We start from the raw sequence: 14,303 nt of genomic DNA, 5'->3' as shown, positions 1-14,303 counted from the left end.
AAGTATTTCCTAGTGACCACCAATAATCCGGCAGTCAAGGGAAATCTAGGAGGGTGTGTCTGTGGCACGACCTTCTGTACTCCTGACCGCCCAGCTGGCGGTGGTCTACGGAGCTGTCTGCGCCAGCTCAGATTCCAAACTTCGCCGCTTAGGGGGCGCTCGAGTTACCCCAGCTGAGCGCCGGTGGATGCATGGAAATGCATGGGTTGCCGCCGGTTCGAGAAGAGTTTCATCACGCACTGAGTAAACGTGGCGGGTTTCTTGAATCATTTTATTTCATGTGACTTTGAGAATCTTCTTTTGCATTTTAGTTGACATTTTAGTGCATTACTTTTCAAATAGAACCGCAAATCAGATACAAACGCACGTATCAGCGTGCAAAACAAGAAAGAATGATGACAGAGACAGGTTGTAAAAAGTGCTAGCCCACCAAATGTTTATTTAACACATGATACCGGCTATACGTGTATAGAATGGTAGACTTGTTGTCGCACACTATGCTGGATTGAATTTACTGTCTGGACAAGAAAGGGCAAGGACTAAGACATTTGACAGTGGCCGCGGCATACAGCGCGCATAGAAAGCAACCCAATACAGACAATTTTGCGCATAAATACTTTCGTCTCAAATGGCAATTGTAGATCGCAGGTACATGAATAATCAATGAAAGACACTCTGCAACTGTTTTGAAACGAACCAGCATGGAAAATCCCTTATTCAACACTAATTCTTCACACAATGTGTGTGTTTCAAAAACTAGTTGCGTAACCACATGTAGTGACATGGTTTCCATATGATGATGATGGTCCTTGTTAATCTGGCGCACATCCACAAAGGGGGATCAGCCAAGAACCGGGCGGCAGGATCTTAAGTAAAAGGCTTATGGTTTTTCAAACACAAAGTAATTTAATATGTGCACTCTTGTCATCTTTCCTCTTATTTGCTAATGAACAGTTGTGAGTATAGCGCGTCGTTGTTTACTATATTGAGGTTGTCGTTTTTTTTTCGTTAATATGCGTTTCTGTCTGTCATACACCACCAACCAGCCCATGGAAACCATGTCACCATATGGAAACCATATGGAAACCATGTCACTACATGTGGTTATGCAACTAGGTTTCGAAACACACCCATTGTGTGAAGAATTAGCGTTGAATAAGTTATTTTGAGTGCTGTTTCGTTTCAAAACAGTTGCAGAGTGTCTTTCATTGATTAATCATGTACCTGCGATCTACATTTGCCATTTGAGACGAAGGTATTTATGCGCAAAATTATTTGTATTGGGTTGTTTTCTATGAGCGCCGGATGCCACGGACACTGTCAAGTGTCATAGTCCTTGCCCAGACAGTAAATGCAAGCAAGCTGAGTGTTATCCAACGGCAACAAGTCTACCATTGTATACACATATTGCTGGTATCATGAGTTAAATAAACATTTGGTGGCCAGCGCCGCTTTTTACAACCTGTCTACGTCGTAATTCTTTCTTGTTTTGCACGCTGATACATGTGTTTGTACCTGATTTGCGATTCTATTTGGAAAATAATGTACTGAATTGTCAACTAAAGTGCAAAAGAAGATTCTCAAAGTCACGTGAAATAAAATGATTCAAAATAGCCGTCACATTTACTCAATGCGTGATGAAACTCTTCTCTAACCGGCGGCAACCCATGCATTCACCAGCGCTCAGCTGGGGTAACTCGAGCTCCCCTAGGCGGCGAAGTTCGGAATCCGAGCCGGTGCAGGCAGCTTCGTAGACCGCCGCCAGCTGGGCAGGTCACGAGTACAGTAGGTCGTGGTCTGTTCTCTGATGCGGCGGGTTGAAAGAGAATGAGCGCTCTCACAGGCCGAGAGGGACGCGGATACACTGTAACGCGGACAATGGTGTTCTGTGGCACTACCATACCTTTTTTTTTTATTTCTCTATGGCACTACCGTGGGACGCATTGAAGGGGGAGGTTGAGATTCAACTGCAGCTTGGATGATTGTTTTGGTGGCTCGCGTCTTAGCGTTTCAAAACGTGTTTAGCGCCTCTTCGCCAAGTTGCGGCAGTTACGCGTTACGCCTGTACCGTGGGCCAAGTTGACTGGTTCGTTCTAGGAACTTCGTTGCAACGCTGAGTGAGGAGTACTTCACCTTTCGTAAGTGCTCTTTGTTGATGTTTCGTAGTTAATAGGGAGCTTTAGAAATAACGTTTGCTGGCGCTGCGGGCATAGCTGGCGCCTTGTGAGTTTTAGAATAGCGCTTGCCCTCGTGCAAGCCGCAACGCACACGGAGGAAGGAAAAAGGTAAGGAGAGGGCATACCCAGCCGGCGCAGGGCGTAAAAAATGTGGCGGAAATGACATCATGGCGGCCATATTCAGTAGGCACAATGGCGGCGTTGTTATGGTTACGTGTTGCGCAGTGAAGCTGGTCTAGCAGTGAGCGGCCGCGGCTGGCGGCGGAATGTGTGCCTCCCCAGGTCTCGTGCTGAGCCGTGGCGGACAATATCTGTGCTCTGCGCCGCGTTATTGGTTACGCAGTGTTCGTCTGGCTGTTACATTACTCTTAGCAACGTTTACAAATCTCTTTGTCCATCACGGCGTTTCAACAGTGCGTAGAACAAGTGCATATCCATGTGTCGTGCGGCGGATGACGCGGATGAAGCAGTTAGTGTTCAGCGAAATTGCGTTGGGCACCATGACGAAGCTGAATGACGACGAACGCCTTGCAGGTCAGTGACGGTTGAGCAGTGCTCCTGCTTGTGACAACGGACGACGCTGTTGAGCCCAGCAAGACGCCGTGAGGACCATGTGCACATACGTAGTTTCGTGTTGTGTGTGTACAGTAACAACTTGCATGTGCGTATTAAAACACCTTTTCTGTTCTGCTTGGTACACTCTCCACCAGCATTGCATGTAATCTCAACGTAACAGCAACCACGTTCAACTGTCACTAGCACCGTGCTCAAAGTCACCACGGTCGCAGAATGCTGACGCAGGTGAGTTTAACACGGACACAGTGGCAGGACGCTGCGTCAGTCGCGTGGCGGAATGCAACTGTAGAAGGCGCACGACCGATCGTGTTGTCTGTACAGTTGCTGAATTAATGACGTGAAAGCACTCGTCGTTGTCAGTGCATCTAGCGCGCGTTCTTTCGTAGTTGCTTCGTTGTCAGCGAGCTGTTACTCTTTGTTATTACTCGGACGAAGCGATTTCGCTGAAGGTGTCCCGCTGGCTCTGAGTGATGAGCCCAGTTCATTAGTTTCGGATCGTCACGACACACGCGCTGCGCAGCCCACGTGCTTTCCGAGCCGGAGAGGGAGTCGCGCCTTCTGCTTCGCATTCATATGTAAACAAGAAAGGAGAATTTGCCTACTCAATATGGCCGACTTCCGGCTTCATCGCGGCTTCACAACGAGTGACGTCAGGGCCTCTCCTTACCTTTTCCTTCCTCCGTGCGCAACGCACTATCGCAGCGGCACCGAAGCCTCGACACCAGAGTTGAAAGGTCGCTCAGGCCGCCCACTATTTCGGATTGGCAAAGACTGCTGCGCCGCGCGGCGCACGAGCCATTCCCACACAGAAACGGCTGCTACGCCGCACGGAAGTGACGTGTGCATTTTCCGGTTAGGCGCTTTGTTTGAATAGTCGGGAGTGTCTAGCGGTACGTCGAGACATAACGATAAAAGCCGTTAAAATTACGTCCATGCAAAAAAGTGAACAAAAATGTTATTTAGGTTTAGCGTGACAACAATACAAAACCGGCTTGTTTGTCATCTCAAGCCGATCGGCAGCTGTGGCGTAGTTGGTTAAAGCAACACATGAACTGGTGAGGTCGGTGGTTCAAGTCCCATTGCAGTTATCGATACTTTTTTTTTTTGTTCACGCATGTATTGTTTTAACATTTGCGCCTCCTCATTAGCCCGACTTGCTGTTGGTGGTGGTGGTCCCGTCCACAAGCCCTTTAATATTCGATCTTTGATGACTTTTGCAGGATTGACTATATTTATTATGATAAAGTGTTTTGCGAATTAGTGCTCTTAATCGGCGAGATGCAAAAAAAAACAAAAAAATTGAATGCAGCTGGCTGCATTGGTTTCTTGGGAACAGGAATGTGAATTTCCACGGTTTATCAAAGTTTTGATGACAGAAAGGTGCACTGCAACGTAGTCTCGGGCAACTTTTTTTATGTCGCTCAGTGTACCATCACCTAACGAGGTAACCGGCAGGCCGCTTTCTTTAAAAATACTGACGTGTCACCGCAATGTTCTAGGCGATCAGCACTTGATAAACAATGCCCAAGGGCAAGTGCCGACGGCGTTAGCCCATCTAACTACAAAACAGCTTGTCTGCCTTGCTCAATAACACGCGCGGCCGGTGACAGCACGGGAGCATTCACGTAGCAACGGAGGAGAACGGCCGTACGTGTTCGCACTTGACAAAACAGACAGCAATGCAGTAGCTCTGGCCTTCGGAGATCACAGGCTTCGTAAGAGCATTACGATAAAGTTGTTTCCATTCATCGTATGAACAATTCGCCGACGCACTGGGGTTTCATGCATGTGCGTCCGGTCAGTCACACATGAACCCTGCGAAAGCATTTATTTCATCGTCGACCTTGTCCTTCGTGACAAGCAAAACTCGGCAGCAAGAACACTTTCTCCTTTGACAACACCACGCTTGGCATTGCAATCTAGAAAATGCAGTACGTCCAACGACTGTAATCCGCACATCATACTGAGAAACTTTATGGCGCACACACTCAGATGAAGCTGCGGCGCGGTGGACGGCCCCGCTAGCTCCAACCACCAGGTTCAACTAAGCATCCAGCAATCACATGAAGCAGCGACGACACTCCAGTCCTCGCTGCCTAGGCCAGGGCCACGATTTCATCGGAGTTTTCACCATCAACACATCGCAGGCGGCTACCATCTCGCTGTGTTTACCTTTCGCAGCTGCAGTGCCCATGGCGCCCCCTGTATTCAAAATACTTGTAATATGTATTTAAATAACAAACCTAAGCTAATTGACTCGCTAAACACATGTTTAGTAAAAATTTTGTAGGTTTAACGCGTTACGCACGAATAATTTACACTTTTAACTAGCTTTAGGTAATATTTTTTTAAGTGACGTCACTTCCGTACGGTGCAGGAGCCATTCCTGTGTGGGGATGGCTGCTGCGCCGCGCGGCGCAAGAGACGCTGCCTTTCGGATTTTCTGTGTGCAGGCAGCGAACGCGAAAGGCGGCCCGCAATAAGACGCTTGCGTAGTGGCAGCGACCGCACCGCAAGGGGTCGCGGTGCGCTATTCTAAAACGCTACAAAAACATGGACACAAGCGCGAACGAAGACGGAGATACTAGCGCTGCCAGAATCATGTTAAGTGGGTAGGGCACCCACGACAAGTGCGTTCCTTCGGGGGAGTAGGGAGGCGGGAAACTTGCTTGTTGTGTTTTTACTGTTCTTGGGGGTGACAAGAGAGAGATTCAGCTTCCCCCCCTCCCCAGTTTTTTTTATAGAGGGAGGTGGGGGCGGGGTGTTCTTGTCACCTTTGTGTTCAACCCAGAAAATGGGAGCACCGTCTAGGCCCCTTGACTATGCTGCCTGGCATTATCACTCGCAGAACCTTTGTGCTTGTGTATAACTGTAGACACAAGATTGTTTATCGCTGTCATTAAAACAGTTCAATTGTCCAAACCTTACAGGTAATGGACACAAAGGAAAACATGGACACAAAAAGAAATGAAGGTGAGACAAGCGGTGCCAGGAATCTTTGTGGTGGGTTTGACACTGACGACAAGTGCTTTCAAATGGACACAAAGGAAAATATGGACACAAAAAGAAATGACGAGACAAGCAGTGCCAGAATGCTTTGTAAAAGGGAGTTTGACACCGACGACAAGTGCGTTCCTTCAGAAGAGCAGGAAGACGTAAAAGGTGTGTTGTGTTTTGACTATTCTTCGTGGTTGGCGTCTCTCATAATCATATGGTGGTTTTGGGACGTTAAACCCTACGTATCAATCAATTCTTGGGGGTGACGAAGTAGGTGCAGGTGACGTTTTTTTTTTTTTTTTTTGAGCAAGAGTGCTCACTCACCCACAAAATGAATCAGTGAGCACTTTGTATAATCACTGACGAAACTTTTGTATAGTTACTAACGGCCTTGTTTGCAGCGCCTACGGTAGCTGCTATGTGAGGCCCCCGCCAGCAGTTGCCACAGTTCTTGCCAAAGCCTCGCCGTCTCCCGCCTTGCTGGAGATTCGGGTAGAAATTTCTTGCCTGGCTACAGAAGCTTTTCACGGTGCAGAGTATTGTTACGGGGGTGAGAGAATGAATGAAATAAATATATTTACAAAATATACAGGGAGAGTCAGAGGCAGCTGCAGCCGAAATAGAACAGCAGCAACAAAAACACGAGCACGGCTGCTTTCATCGTCTTCGTCGTCTATGATGCTCTTTCGTTGCCGATATCGTGTTATGCCTTTCTGTTGTTTCTGTGTGTTTTATAGCCTTTCTTGTCAAGGCTATGAAAATACTCTGCACCGTGTTATGAATTCAGTGCGTCGTCGATCTGAGGCAGAGGATAAACATATTTGCGTGTTATTTTGTTTAGCGCACAGTAATCGACACACGAACGAAGTGTTTCATCTTTTTTTTGTGGACAAGAACAACTGGGGATGACCAGGGACTCGAGAAAGGACGTGTGATGTTTTGTCATATCTTGTCTGAGATGCTTTCCTATATGTCTTGCATTCTGCCTAAGACACAATGTGCGACGCTGATGTGCAACACGAAAACCGTCAGTATGGATGATGTGAGTAGCAGTGGTGGTCATGCAAAGGACGGACGAGTTCGCGTCGAATAGAGAACATTGTCAATTCAACAGGGCGAGCAAATCTTCAGTTTGGCCAGGTGTTAGGTCAATGCTTATGATTGCCGACAGAGGTGTAAAAGGGGCATTGAGTGGTGGTGATATTGACTTTGATACATCGCTCTAGTTGTCGCTTGGAAGAGCAACAATCATAACAGGCTGAATGTTGACCATGCAAGCGACTGTTAAGGCACAAGGTAGCAGTAAATATTCGGGAGTTTGATTTAAGGCAGTCAGATGGGCATACTCATCGGAGAAGCCAATAAGCCCTGGTGTAATCGCTTCTACATAGGGTATGGCGGTAAGGTAGACAAGTACATCGCCATCCACAGTGCTGGTGGAATTAACGCTCATAAACTCTTCGATCAATGGTATAAGTACAAAATTTGAAGTGGGGACAAGGGGCATCGCCCTTCTTGTTCAAGCGACGAAGTGTTCGGGGCATTCATGTGTGCTGATGACAAGAAATGGAAGAGGATGCACGTCAGAATGAGTTTGTGGGTGCACTCACGAAATACCACAAAAATAGTGGGATGACGAATGCCTTCTGTGTAGACATGAACCGTACACTGTGCAAGTGGACCGATGATGGCGTTGGTTGCCGCACAAAGAGGTGGGTTACCGTAAGGGGTGGTCATTTTTCGAAGGTAGGAACGAAAATGAGCACGAATAGTTGAAACGGCAGCACCAGTGTCTACGCGATAGCCTCAGCGCATACACCTCCTACAAACACTACTGTCAAGTTCCATGGCCACGCGGTAGTTACAAGGATCACCACGGGAGGCCGCGACTTATCCGCTGCATGTGTGTGCGATCACACTGAAAAAGCCACGTATTCAAAGAAAAAGAAAAATGTGCTCAAGGTTACGAGGTGCGCGTGATGTATTTTCCTTGCCCGTATCGTCCTTCTCGGCTTAGCATCCGGCACCTTCGTTGGGACGAGAGAAGAAAAAAAGCGATTGCAGAGCGCAACAAATCTTAGTAGCTCCACTCGTACCGGACGAATTCTAACAATATTTGCTGAGGTGAATTTTGGAACAATACTCTTTTTCAGTGAATTCATTCCATGGCTACTTGAAAAAGTGTTACACGGCCCCTTTAGGTCAGTTGTTACCACATTCTACAAGAAGGCTCACATCACACTCAACCAGATAGGCTGGTTTTTACTGCACTGTTCACATAATAACAGCAGACTGGCGACGTCATTACACGGATTACAAAATGTAATAATTTTGCATTCTGATGATGTCAAAGTGGAGTTTCTTATCACTGCTTCAACAATAATTGTGGCATGTACAGTAACCTCTTGAAATCCAATTGCCTAAAATGCACTGGTCCTGTATGTATCCGCTGCTGCAAATTCCATTGTAGTCAGAGGTATTCGCTGACAACGTTCGTGTTTCACTTCACTATTGAATACAATATGAAAGGCACTAAAGCATTCTAATCAGAGTTTCCTTAACCGTTTGCTTTCAAATGTAGTGTAGTGATACATTTGGCTTATTTTCATACCACATAACACAAATTGAGTAGTGGTACAAGTGAAAGGTTGGCTCTACTTTGCCTTCCATTGTAGCATATTGAGAGAGAGTGTTCTTACTCAGCTAAGTCATGTAATTTTTCTCCATCTTGCATTATTATCCTTCCGCAATTGCTAATTTAAGGGCACGGCAATGCTAGCGGCATGCCACATGCTCGTACCCTACTGCAAAGGCCACCTTGGCAGGCGCGTCACCGCACAGTGAGAATAAGATCTCGGGCGCTCTTGGAATACGCCAGGAACACTGTTATGTCGCATTGTTTTGATGAAATCGAAACTGACATTGTAGTCGTGCCGTGCGTGTCACGACTCGTATGGGTTTTTTCGCTAGTCTGGCTGTACCCTTTCTGGCAAGATCTGGGCTTCAGTAAGCGGATTATGCCAAAGTGAGATAAGACTGCGGTCCGTATGTGCACAAACTGTAACACAGAATTGGCTTCTTGTGTATACTTAATTTTGGTTTTTTTTTTATTTTATCTATGTAATATGCATGGAATAACTTCCTAAGGGCGTATCTAATTGTAAATAAATGTAAAAAATTATCCCAGTTCTAATCGTGTTTCATTTTAATCTCCCATGAGCTGTAAACAACCCATCTCCTTTGCTTTTGCAGTTTCCTTTTTCTTTTCTCGATGAAATTTTGCCTGCACTCAAGATGATTGATTTCTTTGTGTGTGTTGCCACTTTTCTATGCTGTATTCCTTGAATTGTAATTTGCTCATATCTTCATCTTTTAATGCAAGTTTTCATATATTCTGTTATGCTATTATTTCTTGCTGAATTGCTCCCCTGCAATAATGCCCTCGTGGTGCGGCAAATATTAGTATAAATAGATGGTTGAAAGATGTGCAGCATGTACATTAAATTATGGTTTCACAAAAAGCTTTATGAAATATGCACTTTTTCGGCACATGTAATGAACAAAGCTATTTTATATAGCTAGTACTTATCTATTTCGTACTCAGGAGCAAATAGCCACTGTGAAGCACTAATTAGATGTGACAGTGTACCGAGCTCGAAATTTCGATGCAATTCGTGACTGCATTTTATGTGTTAGGAATGTTTCATGGCTAAAGAGTAATGCAGTGTTAAAGGTGTCATAACACCCAATTTTCAACCATAATCTGTGTTGTGCGAGTTGATTCTTGTACGCTCACAAACAAGCTGGTGAAATTTGAGCGAATTTTGTCGAGCCGTTAATTTATAATCGAATATTTTTATAAACGAGGGAGCGGCCTGAGAGTCTGACAACACTGGCACGATCGCTAGCCCTGACAACACGAACCGCTTGCAGGGCGAGCTGCTACAAAGTCTGCATTCTGGAGGACGATCGTGTTTCGTGGTCAGCTGCGCTCGCAATCGAACTTTTGAATGCGAAGCATTTCTTAGCGCAACTTCGGCAACTTTGAGCGTATCTATCTGTCTCTATCTATCTATCTATCTATCTATCTATCTATCTATCTATCTATCTATCTAGCCACTTACGTTTAGGTGCTCTCGTGGTCACCCCCTTTACTTGGCGTGAACCAAAATTAGCCTGGGAGGGTATAATGCTTTGACGAATATGACACGCTGGTCAAGACATGAATAATGTCACAATCCCATCGCCTACGTCCGCGCGCGTCGTCTAACACTTGCCGCCAGTCAGTGGCACATACCCTCGAGCGGGTATGTGCCGCTGGTATGCGGGTATGAGCCACAGGTGTTTGACACTTAGTATCTACCGAGGAACGACGAGAACACACATGGGCAAATTTAAAACGCACGAGCCTTAACAAGTACCTGACATCGCTAGCGTCGACCCGACGAATGTAAAGAATAAATATCAGAGTCCCAGCTGGAATCGAACCCAAGCATTCTGTGTGACAATGAAGTATCCCTAGCAAAAATTCTGATAGAAAAACTGATAGGCTATCAGGTTATTGACAGTTGTATCAGTCTATAGGTGTATCAGTGTATCAGTCTATCAGTGTACCAGTCTATCAGTGTACCAGTCTATCAGTGTAATAGTCTATCAGTGTACCAGTCTATCAGTGTACCAGTCTATCAGTGTACCAGTACTCGTGTGCCAGCCTATAAGTGTAGCATTCTACTCTGATAGGTCCACAAGCGAATCGGTGCTTAGCCAACTGGCAGGTGCACCGCTACATCAGAGCAAGCAGGACACAAATATGAACACAGAAATCAAACAAAATATTTTATTCGATGTGCCATTCCTTGGTTAATCTTTTGATTTCATAAAGTCAATAATTTTGTTTGCCAAAGCTTTATTGAGGAGCTTCTTCATTTGTTCAACCTTTCCAATCAGAACGGTGTGCTTCAAAAAAATGGTTGAAGAAATCTGCATGATCAAAAACAAAGCAAGTTACAGGCACTTATTAAGCGACAATTATGTGCACTCTAAATAGGGGAGTCAATATGACAAGGAAATAATTAGGAGTGCTACCAGTCTGCCTCTCTAATATTGTTTAAAATTAGTTTGTGGATTCTTGCATAAAAGTACCCAGCTCCAGTAGGCAAAAGCACACTTGAAGCTTTAGTAAATAATTATAACACAAGTTGACAGTGAAACCTCGGCTGATTACGTGCAAAAATGGAGCCACCAACTTCCATGAATTTCGGTCAGATTGCAAAATTTCACCTACCTGAAAATACAGCATATGTTTCTTTCTCCTAGGGAGATTTCGCCTCCCCTTTAGACCGATTGGAGGCTGCACCAGTAACACTTCTACTGACTTGGCCTGCTGTATGAAAAATGTAACGGCCGCCTCACGAACAAAATGGGTCTGTCTTTTCAAGCCCATGGGGTGATTGTACAACCTCTTGGGAACGGCGATTCCTTTGCTCCGATGCACCTAAAAAACAAGTCCAAGATGATGTGCACACATTAGTTTGTCAATGCACATTTTCTCATTAAAAAGCAAAACAATATATCTTCAAGACAAAGCATACCAGAGGTTTATGATACCTCTCTGTCAGTGGGCACATAATTGATAAGCGGTGCAGCTTCCCTCACACTTGAGTGGGCTACTTCAGGGCTGTCCGTGGTCGCTGTGGTGGTTCCAGCGTAGCAGCACATAGTGGTGGCAAAGGTGCAAGTCGCTTCTGTTTTTGAGGCTTGTGCTGCAACACCCGCAAAGGACAAGGTTCTTTGCTGCAATGAAAAAGTAGAGTTTGCAGAAATAAAGTATTAATTGTCACGGTAGCATCCTAGGTTTGCATGGTCAAATAATATATATGATAAACATAGCATGCAATTGAGATATGCAATTAAAGTGTAATGATACGTTGCATGTCACGTCTCAAAACCATGGTTTGATTATAGGGGATGCCGTCGTGGAGGGCTCAAGAAATTTTGACCAAATGGTGTTCTTTTTAATATCCACCTCACTGTGAAAGTTGTAAAAGCACATTTTTAAGTGATTAGCAAAACATGCATGCATCCATGCCGCCCATGAGCTAACATTGCATTCTGCTTTTCAGCAAAATTGCACGCTTTAAGAATAGGGCATTTTGCTGCTGCATACAACCCTAGCAGCAGTGCGTTACAACAGCTTATGAAGAAATGATAAACCTGTTTGGAAATTTTTGCTGCGAAGGGCATTTTTCATTAGGCTTATTCTTTCTAATGCTTTTGTATTTTGAGCCCTCAGTATATATATTCACTTTTTTCAGAAGCTCTTTCTCTGTTCTTTTTTTCAGCATTAGCAAACAGCAGGCCTCCCTGCTGCTTCTTAAAAGGGTTGCTGACGTGCTTTGTCTTCTGCCTAACAGCAGCTTGACGTCGTGTTTCTTACAACTGCAGACAACCCAACACACAAATTTCACTGCTAGTTCGCAAGCACAAGCAGGGCGTATATCCGCACAAGCAAAAATAATTTTAAACCAGTCAATTGTAAAAAAAAATGCGACTAAGCTGCGCTCATACCACGATAGAATAAAATAAAATAGCTCTTCAGCATACTGCAACTTTACCAACACCTTCAATACGACGTTCCGGCGCCCGCGCAGTAGCGGAGCAGCGTTGCTCTGATATATTCGCTAAGGGGGGGGGGGGAGTATATCAGAGCATTGGTGCTTCATGTGTGACACGGCACCACGTGCAGAGCAAAATTGCGCCGCAGAGCAAACTGTCGATTGTAATTGCGCCGCAGTAGCACATCAGCCGCAATGTCAACGATAGCCAAACTTGGCTGTCGGTAATAATTACACTGCAAGTAGCATATCAGCTGCAGTGTGACCAATTGCAACTTACTTTTTAAACGACTCATTGTCCACTTCATTTGAACTGCAGCCATCGGAGGAGTCGCAATCGGGTCTGCGTAATGGATGGTCGTTTTTCTGTTGCATTCCTTGCATCATCCTCGGTGCCTAAGAAAATATGACCAGTAAATACCTTCAGAACGACTGCTTCTTCCTCTTTGTTTTCGTATTGGGAATACAAGAGGCGCGGACTTACCGTAAAACTTAATCACTTGAGCGTGATAGTGGCCGCAGTGTGTGTTATCCTTCCAGAACACCCGGTACCACTTGTGAGGATCAAAATTGCCTGTATCCTTCGGATTGATGTACTTACATGCACTTACCGGGACTATTAATTTTTAATTATCATCGCGAAACCAAACATCTTGGAGAATTGCGAGTGTACAGGCGCGATACTGAGCAATTAAGAGACGCAACAATGTTCACATGCACTACACACGCACCAAGGCCGCCACGAACTTGCTATTGATGACGATGGCAGTGCCATTTGTGGATCTCCGAAGTACTTTATGCAACCACAAGTCCACGACTTCTTCCTCAACACAACGCAATTTAGTTTTTGAAAACAAAAATATTTATTTGTGAAACATTTACTTCATGTTTTTACAACCTTAGAGGGTAGTTTTTTTAGAGCTCACAGCAAATAATATATAAACAATGAATGCAATTACTGCAAAAAGGTGACGCTGTGCATAGCCTCTGAAATGGCAAACGCGCAATGACGGGCGCGCAGCGGCAATTTCAGAGGTCATGCGCTGTGTCACCATATTCGCGTTGGTTAGGCTAGATGGCGTTAGCCGTCACCCAATTTAAAGGGTACAGCCGTATCAATTCATTCATCCATTTATCTATCACATTTATATGGCTACAATCATCTAGCCATAATGGCAGTCAGCGACCACCATGGCGGCGACCACCTTCCTCCGTGGCGACCACAGTACAATACACTTTCACCACGCGAGGGGTTCTGTAGAGTCACTACCTCGCGCCATGATCTCGCGGCACATGTTATAGTTTACGACAAAGTCCGCGCCGCGTGCTTAACATTCAAGGCACAGCAAGCAGGTTGTGAATGTGAAGGCTTGGTCGATGTAATCGATCTTTACCCGTTTACTTATTATCAGTCCCGCAGCCTCACTTTTCGTGGACACCATCAAGCGCGCTACTTGAAGTTTGCGTCAAGTTCGACGAGAGATGGATTCAACTCAACCCCTGCCTCGATCAAAAAGAAGAAAAAAAAAAACGCTATTTGGAGCCTGGATCGCAATATGTAGTACCTCGGACAAGGAGCGGTGGGGGCGCCCAGTCGGCCAACCAGCTACACTCATCAAGAGCATTCCTCAGTCTTTAGCTGGTAATTGATGTTCTGGAGTAGCGGCCTTCGACACGTGAAGTCTGAGTGATGCGCATGGTGACAGCAATGAAAATCCTGACCCCGACGACACTTACGGCTTCGAGGAAAACTCGCTCAGCGATTCCGACCGGACTGCAGATGCGGCTCGCGACAATGTTGTAATGAGCGACACTTTTTAAATGCAACAATGGCATGTATTTTACACTGCTGCATGTCAATAAACTGCCAGGCTCTGTGTGTGTGCTCATGTGTGTGAGGCTTACATCAAAACTATTCAAGAATCCATCTCACATTGGT

The 14,303-nt window shown here is 45.4% G+C and overlaps 2 protein-coding genes across 7 annotated transcripts in view; one reads left to right on the top strand and one right to left on the bottom strand.

Moving 5' to 3' along the window:
• The first annotated feature begins 1,923 nt into the window (after positions 1 to 1,923).
• LOC119167111 (uncharacterized) overlaps positions 1,924 to 14,303 on the top strand; it is a 37,104-nt gene continuing 24,724 nt past the window's right edge. For 2 of the 5 annotated variants that reach the window (XM_075867056.1, XM_075867057.1), the window contains exons 1-2: positions 2,002 to 2,138; positions 5,684 to 5,915. In XM_075867056.1, coding sequence (XP_075723171.1) covers positions 5,687 to 5,915 — 229 coding nt within the window. In that variant the 5' untranslated portion in view covers positions 2,002 to 2,138; positions 5,684 to 5,686. Of the gene's footprint in view, positions 2,139 to 5,683; positions 5,916 to 6,151; positions 6,338 to 14,303 lie in introns of those variants that run through there. The other 3 variants (XM_075867058.1, XM_037418533.2, XM_075867055.1) reach the window with 3 other exon arrangements.
• On the bottom strand, positions 10,574 to 13,099 carry LOC142765665 (uncharacterized). Of its 2 annotated transcripts, XM_075867060.1 has the most exons (5): positions 12,849 to 12,986; positions 12,645 to 12,760; positions 11,358 to 11,512; positions 11,035 to 11,244; positions 10,574 to 10,730 (listed from the first exon to the last, which is right to left on the bottom strand). In XM_075867060.1, the coding sequence occupies exons 2-5, from the start codon at positions 12,685 to 12,687 to the stop codon at positions 10,611 to 10,613; spliced, it is 528 nt and encodes a 175-aa protein (XP_075723175.1). In that variant the 5' UTR covers positions 12,688 to 12,760; positions 12,849 to 12,986; the 3' UTR covers positions 10,574 to 10,610. The 2 variants fall into 2 exon arrangements, 1 of the variants encoding a protein (XP_075723175.1); XR_012884355.1 differs by lacking the exons at positions 10,574 to 10,730; positions 11,035 to 11,244 and having other exon boundaries at positions 11,406 to 11,543; positions 12,849 to 13,099.

Source organism: Rhipicephalus microplus, chromosome 6 (assembly GCF_043290135.1).
Source record: "Rhipicephalus microplus isolate Deutch F79 chromosome 6, USDA_Rmic, whole genome shotgun sequence".
Classification (NCBI taxonomy): domain Eukaryota; kingdom Metazoa; phylum Arthropoda; class Arachnida; order Ixodida; family Ixodidae; genus Rhipicephalus; species Rhipicephalus microplus.
Note: the sequence above shows the minus strand (reverse complement) of the source record. Positions and strands in the feature narration are given on the sequence as shown.

Bases quoted from the DNA above. Each gene is read 5' to 3' on its own strand.
- LOC142765665 (XM_075867060.1), bottom strand. From the start codon at position 12,687: ATGGCTGCAGTTCAAATGAAGTGGACAATGAGTCGTTTAAAAA. The intron at 11,513-12,644 runs GTAAGTTGCAAT...CGGGTGTTGCAG, and splicing joins GACAATGAGTCGTTTAAAAA to CACAAGCCTCAAAAACAGAA. The intron at 10,731-11,034 runs GTAGGTGAAATT...TTGATCATGCAG, and splicing joins AACATATGCTGTATTTTCAG to ATTTCTTCAACCATTTTTTT.